Source organism: Notolepis coatsorum (genome assembly GCF_963971535.1).
Source record: "Notolepis coatsorum genome assembly, chromosome: 15".
In the NCBI taxonomy this organism is placed as follows: Eukaryota; Metazoa; Chordata; class Actinopteri; order Aulopiformes; family Paralepididae; genus Notolepis; species Notolepis coatsorum.
Window position 1 is genome coordinate 950,410 of NC_140179.1, and position 12,536 is coordinate 962,945.

The following is a 12,536-nucleotide window of genomic DNA, read 5'->3' on the forward strand; positions in this document are numbered from 1 at the left end:
TCATTCACACACCGACGGTGCAAGGTGCCAACCTGCTCATTGGGAGCAATTAGGGGTTAAGTTTTCTTGCTCAAGGACACTTCGACATGCTGCCCGGGAGGAGTGGAAATCGAACCGGGAACCTTCCGATTACCAGACGACCGCTCTACCTCCTGAGCCACTGTCTCCTCATGTTAGGAGTTGAGTTGGAATTCAGAATCAATACATGCATGTAATTCACGGTCATGACCTGAAACTATGAATGAATTATCATTGTATTTATATAGTGCTTTTCTAGACACTCCTAGCACTTTACAGTGTATACTGTAAATGGCCTTCTTCACCACTGGGTAGCACCCAACCTTGGGCTACAGGCTCAATGGCTGCGAGACACTGGCACCAGGCACACATCACACTACACAATGGCTGAAAGGCTCAGGAAACGGGGATTGATACCAGCCAATTAAGGAGAAGTGATGATGGGGTGGCCTTGATGTCAGACCTGGTGGGACCAGGTGGGTTTGCAGGACTGGAGTTTTGAGAGAAACTTTGTTGTCTTGGTTGACCAGGTGGAGAGAGTTGGTCTGTTTGACACTGTTGTCTTGGTTGACCAGGTGGAGAGCATTAGAGAGTCTGTTTGACACTGTGGTCTTGGTTGATCAGGTGGAGAGCATTAGAGAGTCTGTTTGACACTGTGGTCTTGGTTGACCAGGTGGAGAGCATTAGAGAGTCTGTTTGACACTGTGGTCTTGGTTGATCAGGTGGAGTAAATGTAAGCTTAGCAAGGCTCCTCCTGATCTCAGTCCGCTGCCCCAGCAGGTCACAGCGCTCAAGAAGGCGCCCGCCACCACCGACTCATAGAACATCCTCAACATCCTTGTACAGATATTGAAGGATCTCAGCCTTCTGAGGAAGTAGAGTCGGCTCTGGCCCTTCTTGTACAGTGCCTCTGCGTGTTTTGACCCGTTCAGTTTGTTGTTGATGTGCACACCGAGATATTTGTACACCTCAACCATGTCTACATCAACCCTGATGGAGACGGGGGTCAGAGGTGCACTCCTCCTCCTCCCCAGCTCCACAACCAGTTCCTTGGTCTTCGCCACATTTAGCTGCAGGTGGTTTTTATTGCACCATGTGACGAAGTCCACTACCAGTTCCCGGTATTCCCTCTCGTCACCGTCCTTTATACATCCCACTATCGCAGAGTCATCAGAAAACTTCTGAAGGTGGCAGGACTCTGACTGATAGTGGAAGTCGTTGGTGTAGACAGTGAAGAGGAAGGGAGAGAGGACTGTCCCCTGCGGGGCCCCGGTGTTGCTGACCAGTCTGTCTGACACACAGCTCCGTAGGCGCACGTACTGTGGTCTGCCCGTCAGATGGTCAACAACCCAGGACACCAGGGGTGCCTCTACCTGCATCGCCTCCAACTTCTCACCCAGCAGCCCAGGCCTTATGGTATCAAAAGCACTGGAGAGGTCAAAGAACATGACTCTCACAGTGCTCCCCGGCTTGTCTAGGTGAGTGTAGGCTCGGTTCAGCAGGTAGATGACAGCATCCTCTACCCCCAGTCGGGGCTGGTAGGCGAACTGGAGTGGGTCTAGGTGGGGTTTGGTCACCGGGCGGAGTTGCTCCAGGACTAACCTCTTCATGGTCTTCATTATGTGAGAGGTTAGAGCCACCTGCCTGTAGTCCTTGGACGTGCTGGGACGCGGGCACTTAGGGACAGGGACCACACAGGAGGTTTTCCACAGTGTCGGGACTCTCTGCAGCCTCAGGCTCATATTGAATATGAGCTGGAGCACATCACACAGCTGAGAGGCACAGGTTTTGAGTACCTTTGGGCTCACCCCATCAGGACCCGCAGCCTTGCCTGCGTGTAACTTGCTCAGTTGTGTACTCACCTGGTCTGCAGAGAGCCACACTGTGGGGGTCTCAGGTGTTGGGGGGAGGAGCGGGTCTTCGAGCCGCGGGGGGCAGACAGGCTGCACCAGAGATGAGGGGGCGTGGGCACTGGGCAGTTGGGGGGAGGGAGGGCGTTGTTCGAGTTGAAGGGCTGAGAGGTGTGGGGGTGGGCAGGGCAACTGGAGTAGTGTCGGGGGGGAGGGGGGGCAGACTGGCCGGGGCCGCTGTATCAAACCTATTGTAAAACAGGTTTAGCTCATTAGCCCGGTCTACGTCTCCATCCACTCCCCTTCCCCCTGCCGGTTTAATGCCGGTTATGGTCTGCATTCCAGAACACACTTGTTTGATGTTATTGTTCTCCAGCTGGCCTTCCAACTTCCTCCTGTATTTGTATTTGCCCTCTCTGAGGTTGATTCTCAGAAGCCCCTGAACTATTTTGACCTCCTCCCTGTTACCTGCATTGAAAGCCCTCTTCTCGTTCATTAGGGCTTTGATGTCCTTAGTGACCCATGGCTTGTTATTAGGGTAGCAGGTAACAGTCCTAGATGGAACATTGGAGTCCACACAAAAGTTTATGTAGTCTGTGATGCACTCTGTGAGCCCATCACTGTCCTCTCCGTGGGGCTCACAGAGTGCCTGCCAGTCTGTGACCTCAAAGCAGCCCTGTAGTGCCTCTTGAGCCTCCTCCGACCACCTTCTTACAGTTATTTTGGTCGCAGGCTGTTTTCTGACCAGAGGCACATAACAGGGGTTGAGGTGAACCAGGTTGTGGTCCATGATGCATCTACTGTGTCTCGACTATGTCCATATTAATCCATAAGGTACATCTCCCTTTGCTGATTATATATCATAGGCCGTTTACATTATAGTGTCAGAAGCAGATACTGAGCAGAGACAGGAGCCATAGAGCGACTGAGAACATAGTGTACAGAATATGTTCATGTAAGGATGTGTGAATAATTTTTCCTCCTTACAATCACATTGTAGGAGACATACAGTATCATATTTACCAACTGAAGTTAAATGACTATTCTCTATATTTACTAACTGAAGTTAAATATCACTTCTCTATATTTACTAACTGAGGTTAAATCTGACTATTTATATTTACTAACTGAGGTTAAATCTGACTATTCTTTATATCGCTGCTGGCGAGACAAAACCTCATAACTCCAAAAATCCAACTTTTCAGCAGATGAAAAAAACGAACACAGATTTGAGGGCGAATAGAGTTACGAGGTTTAGACAGATGATTGGTTTAATGCTTTCCCATTGTTTAAACTTTTTAAAACCCACACACACATATGGAGGATGATCTACGGAGTTGATTTATAATAAAAAAAAAAAAAAATGTAAATGGAGTTATGAGGTTTTGTCCCGCCGGCAGCGATATCTACTAACTGAGTTTAAATATGACTATTCTCTATTTACTAACTGAGATTAAATATCACTATCATCTATATTTACTAACTGAGGTTAAATATTACCATTTATATTTACTAACTGAAGTTATATCTGACTATTCTCTAGTATATTTAGAGGTTGAGTAGTTTCCTGTGATATATCACATTCACACTCAAAACAAATATACCCTACCTGCAGTATTTTAGCCTGGTATCACCCTCAGTACCTGCAGTATTTTAGCCTGGTATCACCTTCAGTACCTGCAGTATTTTAGCCATCAGTATCTGTGTCATCAGTGTGCATGGGATGTATGAATCAGAGATATGAGCCTATAACGTACTGAATCTTCTAAACATGCACTCTTTAACTCTTCACAGTGTGAAAGTGCAGTCAACACTGAACCTTCACCTAAAGAGCAAGGGTTGGAACATGAAGATCTGCAACGTGAACAGTCCATGGATCTAGAACACAGGGAACTGACGGTGGATAAATCTCCACAAAGTGAGGAGATATCTGTGACGGTAGACAAAGACTTCCATTATAGAGCTGAGAAGGATGACGACTGTATAGTTATGTGTGTGGGCGTGTCAGACCATACATTTGAACCCACAGACCGTGTTCTGCCACAGGATGTTGGAAATGAAGACCAAGAAGACGATGTAGTCATTCTTCCTCTTTGTGAGGCGCAAGACTCCACCTCAAAACTAGCAGCGGCGTCTCCCTCCTCTGACATAGAGGTGTTAGACTCTTTAGACGGGTCCCTAAAGGCCAAGAACATCAATTATGCGCACTGTCCCATGTCTGCTGCCCCAGAGGAGGACAACGACATTCAGACCGGGGATCAGAACCCGCGGCCACAGATGACACCTTCATGTGAAACTGAGTCTGAGCCTGAACATGATGGGGAGCTAAGTACCTCTGAAACTGAACACAGTTCTGATTACTCAACATCTTCACTAAAATATAACTATTTAACGGTGTCTAAAAAGTTTTCCAAAAAGCTTCCGAAGAGTTTCCGAAGAGCTCCTTCCAAGTCCGATAGTAAAGATGAAGAAGGCGAGAACACGTCGGAGAGTGACCAAGATGATTTAGCAAAGAATGTACGCGAGTGCCAAGAGAGGATACTTCCAACCACAACCAAAAGTGATTGTAGGATAAGAAAAACTGCCATTCAGCGCAATGTCATTCAGTGCAGGTCACCAACGACTTCAAGTGGCAAACACATGGCGACTGCTGAATATGACTCAGAATCTGACTCTGAACCTGAGCAGTACAGTGAGAACACACGTAAGAGGAAACTGACCTACACTGCACCAGAGGGAGACTCTGTTACTTCACATAAGAGGCATGCAACTGAGCGGTCTCCTCAACAAGCCATCTTGTCTGAAATGCAAACTGAGGACAGCTCTGATGACTCCACAGTGTCTGGCAAAGACTGGATGGTTATGTGTGTGGTCGTGTCAGACCTTACATTTGAACCCACAGACCGTGTTCTGCCACAGGATGTTGGAAATGAAGACCAAGAAGACGATGTAGTCATTCTTCCTCTTTGTGAGGCGCAAGACTCTACCTCAAAACTAGCAGCGGTGTCTCCCTCCTCTGACATAGAGGTGTTCGACTCTTTAGACGGGTTCCTAAAGGCCAAGAACATCAATTATGCGCACTGTCCCATGTCTGCTGCCCCAGAGGAGGACAACGACATTCATACCGGGGATGAAATGCAAACTGAGGACAGCTCTGATGACTCCACAGTGTCTGGCAAAGACTTGTCCTCTTCTAGAAAACCTTTTTCAGGGTTCAGAAATGGCCCATCATCCTCCAGAGAAGGCCCCTCCACTTCCAGACATGCTCCATTCACCTCAAGGTTGAAAGTAAGTATTCTTTCCAGCTACTCTTAATTACATCAATATTGGGCATTCAGAACAGTTATGTTTGTAGGTAAAGTATTTACCATGTTTAAAGGTGCTATAGATAACATTTTTATGTAGAGTAATTGTAACTGAGGGGTACAATTCCCTGACTGTATTACTAGATATGATACTTACTACCACTACCTTTGTACTTAATATTCGGCCACCCAGTACTCGGCATAAATATATTATGATGAACACTGTCACGTAGATGAAACGGATCCAACACAAATGTACGAATTAGAAATAGGTCTTTATTTCTACACAGCGATGGTGTGTAGAGCAAGCACTTAATCAAATCAATCACATTTATGAATGGGAATTAGTATGCACTTTTATGGCAAGAGTATTCGTCGGTATATCAATAGAGAATGTCCAATCTCTGAAGGCGCAGGTGGTACATATACGACCTGGAATAGTTTAAGGAATAACAGCAATGATACTTTAATGATTATATACTGGATACACTAGGGGGGGTTAATCCGGTCGCTTGTAAGCCGACAGGAGTAGGAAGGGGGGGGGGGTAGAATCCGGCTGCCTCATCCGGCCAAGGGTATCCCAGGTGAACCCACTGTAGTGCCGTTCAATGCGCCGGCGATCCTTGGACCACAGATGAAAGCAGATGGACTCTTTGTGGGCCGGCGTCCTCCGGTCCACGGAGGAGAGACGTGAAGCGACCTCGTCTTGCAGAGCGTCTCCTCACCTTGCGTCCTCTCCAGGGGGGGGGGGGTTCCAACACACGGCAGTGTCGGGGGTCTTTATCCATGGAATAATCAACGTATACAAAGCATAATCCGTGCCTGGGAAGGCGGGCTGTCGTCGGTAGAATAATCCGGTATACAGGTCCACTCGCTCGTCGGCTCTGGGGCTCCTCGGGTGCAGCTTCACGTGGGGTCAACCACCCTGGATAAGCAGCCAGTTTTCTGCCCGAAACGATGGGGTGCTGACTACGGTAGTATTCTCACCGTACGAAGCACTATATATTAACAGACTATTATTAGCTTAATAGACTACGTCCAACTCGACGATATAGTGCCAAATATGACTATTCAAATATTAATATACACGATGTCTCAATACCGATGGTAGGCGAACTTGGCCTTACTCCCACACGTGGCGTCGCGGGGAGGCTTTACGTCTGTGACTCTATTGGAGGGTAAGAAACTGGACTGAAAAGGAAGTCCTACTTTAGTAGCGCAGTATATATACGCACTATGAACAAATAGTCCCATTAGTGGTGCGGTAGCCAGATTCCTACGCGGAACTAGGACTTGTTCGTACATGTTGAGCGGTACGTCTGAACTGGGTCTGGGGGGTATGGCAGCCTGGCACCAAGGTCTCGACCAATAGTAGAATGGAGACTATTATGGGATGTTCAGTAGGCTAGAATGGATATTCAATGCATATTGTACAAGGAATATACAAGGGATATCAAGGAATATTAGAGAATATACAAATACAATTAAATATATATATATAAATAAATATATATATTCGGTTTAATCTGGCCCTTCACAACAGCCACCCCCTGATTGGTCCCAGACCTAATCAGTTAAACAGAGACAGATTAATCGCGTTGTCTATTTACACATAAGGGTTTGCTGTAGGGGTCAGTCAACTTCACAAAGTCATAGGGTTATAGGGTCATGGTCATCATCGATTGTGTCTGGGAGTCGGGGCAGTTCTATGAGCCTCGCCACGGGACGGGTGTAAGTGCGACCCTGGACAAGCACTTCAGCTGCTCGGACCTTGCCGTCGGCACCGGTGATCACTTTGCTTACGCGGCCGGCCGGCCACATAGCTCTGGGCAGTGATTGATCAATAATCATGACGACTGTTCCTTCTGTCAAATTGTCTCTCTCCTTTACCCACTTCTGGCGGGTCTGTAGAGACGGTAGGTAGTGCAGTAGGAAACTGCTCCAAAACTTGTCGGCTAATACTTGGCTGTACCTCCACATTCGTCGGCCGTTCGCTTCTTCAGGCCGGTACATTGTCTGGGGTAACGCGGGATCTAGCCGCCCCATCAGGAGTGTGTTGGGGTCTGTGGAGGCTACGGTGCTCAATCCACAGAACACAGACTTCTTATTTTCCACCTCCTCTGGACTTGCTTCCCTCGGGATAGGCATGGGCCACTGTCCTTCCGGGAGTCTTAGGAATGCGGGCCGTCACTGTAGACATTGCGACGGGTGAGGTCATCTAGGGGCATTCCCCGGGTGATGACGTCAGCTGGGTTCTGTTTTGTATCAACGTAGCGCCACTCTGTTTCTCCGGTTAACTCTTCGGTTAAGTCTTGAATCTCGGTGACTCTGACTCCCACGAAGACTTTGTACTTGCATGAGTCCGATTTTATCCAGGCGAGTACTGTCGTGGAATCTGACCACAGGATTGTTCTAGACACCGGTATGGTGAGCTCACGTTGGATGAGCGTGGCTAGGTGCGCTCCGGCTAGGGCTGCGCAGAGCTCTAGGCGTGGGATAGATTGTTGCTTGCGTGGGGCTATTCTCGAGCGGGCGAGGACAAATGCTGTGTAGATCTCTCCCCCCCTTTCTTGGGCCCGCAAGTAGGCTACTGATCCGTATGCGACCTCTGAGGCGTCACTGAAGACGTGTAAGTCCATTTTACATGTCTCTGGCCTCACCGTGGGTGGGAAGTAGCTTCGGCGCATATTAACGCCTGGGAGTGAGTGGAGCTCCATCTCCCACTCTCTCCAGGTGGATGCAAGATGTGCGGGAATGGGGTCGTCCCAGCCCTGGTCCTTGTCCCACAATGCTCGTACAATCATTTTTGCCCTGGTGGTGTACGGTAGAATACATCCTAGCGGGTCATATTGTCGGGCGAGTGTTGTGTACACACTCCGTCTGGTGGTCGGCGCCGCCGCCGGCCTTCCCTGCTCCGTAGTCAGGGGCTTGTGTCTGTAGTGAAGCGAATCTGTTTTGAATCGCCACACCAATCCCAGGGTCATCTCCTGGGCTTCTCCCGGGATTGTAGCCATCCAGGTCTCGCTGCTGGCTGCCTTGTCCTCGGAGGAGAGGCTGCGCAGTACTTGCGGATCGCTGCTGGCCCACTGCCTGAGATCAAAGCCGCCTTTGATCAATGAGGCGCGGAGTTTAATCAGGAGAGCCTCGGCTTCTTCCTGGGTTGAAAGGCTTTGTAGACAGTTGTCTACGTAGAAGCTGTTCTTTACGCTGTGTCGGACCTCTTCGTCCGCTGCTGGGTCCTCTGCTACATGTTTCTGTAGTGCAAATGTAGCACAGCAGGGGCTGCACGTCGTTCCGAAGGGGAGGACTTCCCATTGGTAGATGGCTGGGTGCTCATCTCCTGGCTTCTCTCTCCATAGGAACCGTAACAGGGGCTTGTCCTCCTCTACTAATCTCACCTGCAGGAACATTCCTTTAATGTCCCCGCTGATGGCCACCTTTTCCTGGCGGAAGCGGAGTAGAACGCCGAGTAGGGAGGGGCCGAGTGTGGGACCGGGCAGTAACTCTTTATTCAGATTTTGGGATCCGATCTGGTAGCTGCAGTTAAATACTATGCAGTCTTTACCGTTGTGATGGACCTTGTGGTGAGGCACGTACCACGATTCAGTGGTCTGGTCAGCCTCTTTAATGTCCATCTTTGTGACGTGTCCCGCTGTGATGAGCTTCTCAATCTCAGCGCGGTATACACTCTCTTGGGCGGGGTTCTTGGCTAAGCGCCGCTCCGTGTTCAGCAGGTACCGTTCTGTGGCGTCTGTCTTGGCGTGGAAAGTAGGCATTCCTTCTCGCCGCAGGAGTGGCGTGGCGTATCTCAACACGCCGTTGACCGGGACTCTCTTGGTCCCTGTCTCGAGGAGGTGAATGGCGTAAATGTCATCTTTAGAGCGAATGTCTTTCTTTCCGTTCTTAAAGGGCATTTGTTCCAAGGTCCATAGCCGCTCTACGTGTTGCAGGAGTGCGGTTTCTCCCTCTATGACTTGGGAGTGGAGACATCTAGTGGCTGTACTTCGGTTGAGAGATTTGGCGAGCGGGCCTTGGAGAGTCCATCCCAAACGGGTCTCGACTGCTGCAGGACAGCCTCGGGGTCCGGTATGAACCCGGTCTATCGGGACAATGAGGTCTGCATGGTCGGAGCCTATCAACAGGGTCGGCATAGCATTGTCTATGAGCGGGATCGGTAACTTGCGCAGATGTGCATATTTCTCCATCAGCTTGGCGACGGGGTATGTGTACCGCGACAGTCCTATTTCTTGGCTGGTGAAAGCGTCTGTAATCTGGTACCGTCGCTCAGGCTGGCCGCTTGCTGCGATAGAGAATGAGACATTCTCGCCCTTTATCGTCTTCAAATCTCGTCTTATTGTCCGAATTGTCATTTGGGTTTCGCTTCCCCGCAGCCCCAGCTGGGCCGCAGCGGAGGCGAGCAGAAGGGTCTTCTCTGACCCGTCATCGAGGGCGGCGTAAGTGTCCAGGACCTTATTCTGGTAGCCCAGTGTCACACGCACTACTTTTAGGAGTACTCGGGCTCCACTGCTGCTGGCGGGATCGATGTACATGACGCTCGCTTTGCTGCTGGATGGTGCGGGTGAAGGGCGCCGTCTGGTACTGTCGTGAAGTATGTCCAGATGGGCTCCATCGCACTTGGTGCACCTTTTCTTTAAGCGGCATTCGGCTGCCATGTGTGAGCGCGCACAGCGAAAACAGCGCTTGTTGGACTTTATCCATTGACTTGCTTCCTCCGCGTTCAGCTTGGGGAAGGAGTCACATTGCGCTAGCCAGTGTTCTTTCTCACAGTAGGGGCACACTATCTTCCACTTCTCCGTTCTGGAGGGGGTACTGTGGCTCCTGCTGCTCGGTACTGACTCCGATTGGTGCATCACAGTCACCGATCTTCTTCCATCATTTAGTCGTCTGGTTCCTTCTCTGGAGCCAGGGGTGCTCCGTCCGAATGTATCTAGCCGTAGGCTGCTGACTTCTCTCGCCAGGAAGTCTGCTAGATCGAGGAGGTTCGGTTCGGGGCCATTCGGGTCTCGGTGATCTCTCTGTCGCCTAAAACGCTCCTGTCGAGCGGGCGGCAGCTTCTCCAAGATCCTTTCCACATTTGAGTTGGCGTAAAGTTCATGCCTCCCCTTCTCTCTCTGCGCTCCCAACATCCCTACCAGGGACTGCACTCTGATGGACAGGTCGTCCAGTGCTCGATTGTCTATTGCTGGGGGTAAGTGGTCGATGTGTCGGATCTCCTGGATCACGTAATCCCATATGCGCCCATACCTCTGGTCCAATGCTACCAGCGCTGCTGTGTATGGGGTGGTGGAAGTCGCGTAGGCGAGCGCTATATTATGTGCGCGGGGTACCTTTAAGTGCTTCAGTAGGATGGCGTATTTATGGCGTTCATCCAATACATCCGCCAACATGGTCTCCAGACACATGCGGAGTTCTGTATACTGGGCCCGGTTCTCTTGGGTGAAGTCGGGTACCATAGGCATGCCAATGTATGACGCTGACTGTGGATACATCGGCGAGCGTTGGGGGAGAGGCCTCCTAGGCGAGTCTCCTCCCGCTCCTTGGTATGGGCTGGTACCGGCAGTGTACCATGGCCCGCTTGTCCAGGTGCTGTTCCTCGGTGCGGGTCGTGCGTCGTGCTCACCCGGGTATAGAGTCGGGGGTCTGTAGCGCAGCCCCGCGGGAGTATAGCCTGGGCTGTACCGGACCTCCTGGTCCGGTAGAGTACTGTGCTGTCGTCGGGCGTGGTTCTCCTCCTCTTCCTCTTCGTCTTCAGTTAGGTCATCCAGTGCTTGTAGTCTCTGGTTTAGCCTCTCCACAGGATATGCTGCTCCTTCCCGGTTGCTAGGTCTCGCTTGGACCGGTGGGGGGAGGTGGTCTGTGGGGGGTATAGACCTCGTCTGTTGGTCAAGTTCAGGGTTGTTTACTCGGCTAGGGGATGCCGCCCTGGAGGTGTGTCTAGACGAGTTCCTGGAGCCTCTGGCGGAGGGAGAGGGTGTTGTCCGTCTGATCAGCTGTTCTATTAGTTGCGCTTGCTGTCTGTCGCGCTCTGCGTCCCGTAGAGCACCAGCAGCTGCTCGCTGGCTGTCTGCTCGGTCTCGGGCCACATTCTCTTCTCTCTGAATGCGTCTTATTTCTAGACGTATATGCTCTTCTTCGCTCCGCTGCTGGATCTGCAGTCGGTCGCGTTCAGCAGCGGCGTTCAGGCTGATGAGGAAGGCCTGCTGTAGGGTCCTCTCTGCCTCGCTGGGAGAAGGCGGTTGTATAGGGGGGCCTTCCCTCGGGGTACTCCTTGCGGAGCCTTGGAGCTCTATCTCCACGGTGCTCTCCCCGTCTTCTTCCGTGCCGAGTTCTGTCTCGGTAGCGTTGTATTCCTCACGGGACTCATCGGGGACTACTTCTTCAGTACTGGCGGGGTGTGAAGTCATGTCTGGTTCCCACTGGTCCCCACCGTGAACTTGGTCAGTTACATTAGAACCCGTAGGGGCCTCTATGGTCGGGGTAGTCTGGGCGTTGGGGTTAGACATACTTTTACTTTCTAGTTTTACCGCGTTTACTGTTAGTAGAAGACTAGGTTGTTGACTGACAGCGTAAGCCTCTAAGTACTGAGGGAGCCGTCGTTCGCGCTGCGGGCGTTGGTTAGGAGGATCGTTTCGTGGAGTGTTCATCATAGGCCATTTCAATATTAATAACACTATATTAATATTACACTGATTACCCTCCGGCTCGAAGGACCAATTGTAACTGAGGGGTACAATTCCCTGACTGTATTACTAGATATGATACTTACTACCACTACCTTTGTACTTAATATTCGGCCACCCAGTACTCGGCATAAATATATTATGATGAACACTGTCACGTAGATGAAACGGATCCAACACAAATGTACGAATTAGAAATAGGTCTTTATTTCTACACAGCGATGGTGTGTAGAGCAAGCACTTAATCAAATCAATCACATTTATGAATGGGAATTAGTATGCACTTTTATGGCAAGAGTATTCGTCGGTATATCAATAGAGAATGTCCAATCTCTGAAGGCGCAGGTGGTACATATACGACCTGGAATAGTTTAAGGAATAACAGCAATGATACTTTAATGATTATATACTGGATACACTAGGGGGGGTTAATCCGGTCGCTTGTAAGCCGACAGGAGTAGGAAGGGGGGGGGGGGTAGAATCCGGCTGCCTCATCCGGCCAAGGGTATCCCAGGTGAACCCACTGTAGTGCCGTTCAATGCGCCGGCGATCCTTGGACCACAGGTGAAAGCAGATGGACTCTTTGTGGGCCGGCGTCCTCCGGTCCACGGAGGAGAGACGTGAAGCGACCTCGTCTTGCAGAGCGTCTCCTCACCTTGCGT

General features: G+C 50.4%; 1 protein-coding gene across 1 annotated transcript in view; it reads left to right on the forward strand.

The window, feature by feature from the left end:
* Positions 1-3,740: 3,740 nt before the first annotated feature.
* pyroxd1 (pyridine nucleotide-disulphide oxidoreductase domain 1) overlaps positions 3,741-12,536 on the forward strand; it is a gene marked incomplete at its 5' end in the record, with an annotated part of 145,045 nt that continues 136,249 nt past the window's right edge. The window contains 2 exons of the mRNA XM_084330490.1: positions 3,741-4,158; positions 4,771-5,043. Of these exons, the coding sequence (XP_084186616.1) occupies positions 3,741-4,158; positions 4,771-5,043 (691 nt within the window). The remainder of the gene's footprint in view (positions 4,159-4,770; positions 5,044-12,536) is intronic.